General features: G+C 54.6%; 1 protein-coding gene across 1 annotated transcript in view; it reads left to right on the forward strand.

Moving 5' to 3' along the window:
* Window positions 1-233: 233 nt before the first annotated feature.
* Arl10 (ADP-ribosylation factor-like 10) overlaps window positions 234-3,171 on the forward strand; it is a gene marked incomplete at its 5' end in the record, with an annotated part of 6,500 nt that continues 3,562 nt past the window's right edge. The window contains one exon of the mRNA XM_013015976.1: window positions 234-453. Within this exon, the coding sequence (XP_012871430.1) occupies window positions 234-453 (220 nt within the window). The remainder of the gene's footprint in view (window positions 454-3,171) is intronic.

A 3,171-nucleotide genomic window follows, 5' to 3' on the forward strand; every position in this document is an offset into this window, starting at 1 on the left:
GAGGAGGCGCTGCCCCGGGGCATGCCGGGAGGAGCCCCCTGCGTCTCACCCCCCCCCCTCGGGTCCCACTGCGCCTGCTCGGGCCCGGTGAGGGGTGGAAGGCGGGATGCTCATGGGGAAGGGGGGGGGGCCGGCCTGATGGACAGCCTGACCTGTGACCCCCCCCGCAGCCTGAGGACGAGGAAGAGGAGGAGGAGGAGGAGGAGGAGGATGGGGAGGAGGAAGAGGATGACGATGACGATGAAGAGGAGGAGGAGGAGGAGGAGGGAGGAGAGCCCGCGCTGGAGGAGCTGGAGCAGCGCGAGGTGCTGGTGCTGGGGCTGGACGGCTGCGGCAAGAGCACGTTCCTGCGCATGCTCGCCGGGAAGCCCCCCCTGGAAGGCCACGTCCCCACCTGGGGCTTCAACTCCGTGAGGCTGCCCACCAGGAACTTCGAGGTGGACCTGCTAGAGAGTGAGCAGACACCCCTTCCTTCCCTCCCCCCGCCCCCCCCCCCCCGCCGCCCCCCCCACCTCCCTCCCTCATCGAGGGAAGCAGGCCTGGAGGCCTAACAGGTGGAATCCGAGATGCATATGCTAACCCCAGACATGTCCCTCAATGCAATTCCAGCTGCGGGACCCCTGCATGGCTTGGAGGGGGCCCCTTCCTGATCCCAACTAATGAGACTCAGCCACATACAGCTAAGGGTTCATAGGCCAAGCCCTTGACTGACATTTACTGGGAAAACCTTCTCAGGAACTGGCCATCATGGCTCACACCAGTCATCCTCTCTACTCAAGAGGCTGAGATCTGAGGATTCGTGGTTCAAAGCCAGCCAGGACCCAAAAAAAAAAAAAAATCTGTGAGACCAACAAAAAGTTGAAGGTGGAGCCATGGTTCACATGGTAGAGGGAAAGCCGCCTTGAGCAGGAATGCTAAGGGACAGTGCTCAGGCCCTGAGTTCAAGTCCCCGTACTAGCACACACACACACACATCTTCCTGAACCAACTCCATAGAAGAAAAATTCATTCTTAGTCTCATACATCTGAAGAGAAATCCACGCCCTGAACTCTGATTACTGGCCCAAGGTCACCTTGGCCGACTTCTTTTGGGTCCCGTCATGGGGCCTGAACTCTGGGCCTGGGCACTGTCCCTCAGCTCTTCAGCTCAAGGCTAGTGCTCTACCACTTGAGCCACAGCGCCACTTCCAGCTTTTTTCTTTTTGCTTATGTGGTGCTGAGGAGTCGAACCCAGGGCCTCATGCATGCAAGGCAAGCGCTCTACCACTGAGCCACCTTCCCAGCCCCAAGGCCGATTTCTTTTGTTGTTTTGTGTCAGGACAGGGGCTTGAACTCACATTCTTTTTTTTTTGGGGGGGGGCGGGGGACTGATCCTGGGGTTTGAACTCAGAGCATGGGTGCTGTCCCTGAGCTTCTGTCAAAACTAGAACTCTACCACTTGAGCCATAGTACCACTTTTGACCTTTTCTAAGCAGTTTGAGAGTCTCAAAGACTTTCCTACCCAGGCTGGCTTTGAACTGTGATTCTCAGATCTCAGCCTCCTGAATAACTAAGATGACAGGCATGAATCACTGGTTACCCTTCTAGCTTGGCATATTTTTTGTTGTTGTTGTTGTTGGCTGTGGGGCCTGAACTCTGGGCCTGGGCGCTGTCCCTCAGCTCTTCAGCTCAAGGCGAGTGCTCTAGCACTTGAGCCACAGCGCCACTTCCAGCCTTCTCTGCTTATGTGGTGCTGAGGAATCGAACCCAGGGCCTCATGCATGCAAGGCAAGCGCTCTACCACTGAGCCACCTTCCCAGCCCATTGCTTGGCATATTTTGCTCAAGGCTGGCACTTGTCCACTTAAGCTACCACTGCTGATGGCCGGTTTTAGGTCCTGTTCCCTCTGTCTGTAATGACCTCTGATACACCTGTCACCTGTCCATCAAGCGTTAAGTGTCCAGGCTATGTTAAGGATTCCGCCTCCTCTGTTCTTCCTGCTGCTGCAGTTCACCATTGAGCACCCTGTGTTCCTGACTAGGCCGTGAGCAGCTGGCCACAGACTAGTCTGGCCCGGATTGCTTATCTCCAAGCAGATATATGTGACAGTTTGCTTGTCTGTGTGTGCCGGAAGTGAGGCTTGAACACAGGGCCTCACATTTTTTGCTTAGCTTTTTCTGCCCAAGGCAGAATTTGCCCAAACTGGCTTCAACCTGGCAACCTCATATCTCAGCCTCCTGAGTAGCTAGGAAAAGAGAGGCATGAGCCACCAGTGGCCAGCTCTGTGAGAGCCCATTGAATGATTAAAGAGGGTCTGGAGGAGGCCTCTGCCCTGCAGTACTCAGTTCCCTGTGTCTCCATTTCAGTGGGGGGGACAAGACTTCCTGCCAGCCACAGACAACAAACCATTAGGAACAAGTGGGTTCAGGGCTGGGAAGGTGGCTCAGTGGTAGAGCGCTGGCCTTAGCATGCATGAAGCCCTGGGTTCGATTCCTCAGTACCACATATGCAGAAAAAGCCAGAAGTGGTGCTGTGGCTCAAGTGGTAGAGCGCTAGCCTTGAGCACAGTGATGCTCAGGGACAGTGCCCAGGTCCTGAATTCAAGCACCAGAACAATACCAGGAGGGAGGGATGAAAGGAAGGGAAGAATAGGTGGGTAGATGGTAGAATCTGACTTTGAGGGTCTGTGTCCCTGAGTGGGTTCAGTTTCCCTGTACCCCACACTCGCTCTCCAGCCTGGCATGGTAACATCTTTTTGCCCCATTCACTTAGGATTCTGGGCTTTCCACCAAGCTTTCTCTGAATTGTTCCCTTACGCCAAGCCATCAGGTGAAATGGAGACTCGGCAGTTAAGGCCCTGTCAGTCAGCCAAACCTGAGCCGTTCCTCTGCCCTGGGGGAGAGGGAATTTTTAGGAGATTCTGACAGGTAACAGTCTAGACTCCATGGGATCACCCCAATTTCCCAATCAAATGCAAGGACTTTCTCCACATTGCCTAAGTGGGGGCCCTTTGGGGATAATTGGTGAAGAAACACCTTGATATATCATCTCTTGCTCTGTCTGTGTGTGTCTGTCTGTCTAAATAATATGAAATCAAGGCCTCCCATTCTTTTTTTTTTTTTTTTTAATTGGTCAGACATGGTGCCTGAACTCTGGGCCTGGGCGCTGTCCCTCAGCTCTTCAGCTCAAGGC

This window comes from Dipodomys ordii, unplaced genomic scaffold, assembly GCF_000151885.1.
Source record: "Dipodomys ordii isolate 6190 unplaced genomic scaffold, Dord_2.0 Scaffold29, whole genome shotgun sequence".
Lineage (NCBI taxonomy): Eukaryota > Metazoa > Chordata > Mammalia > Rodentia > Heteromyidae > Dipodomys > Dipodomys ordii.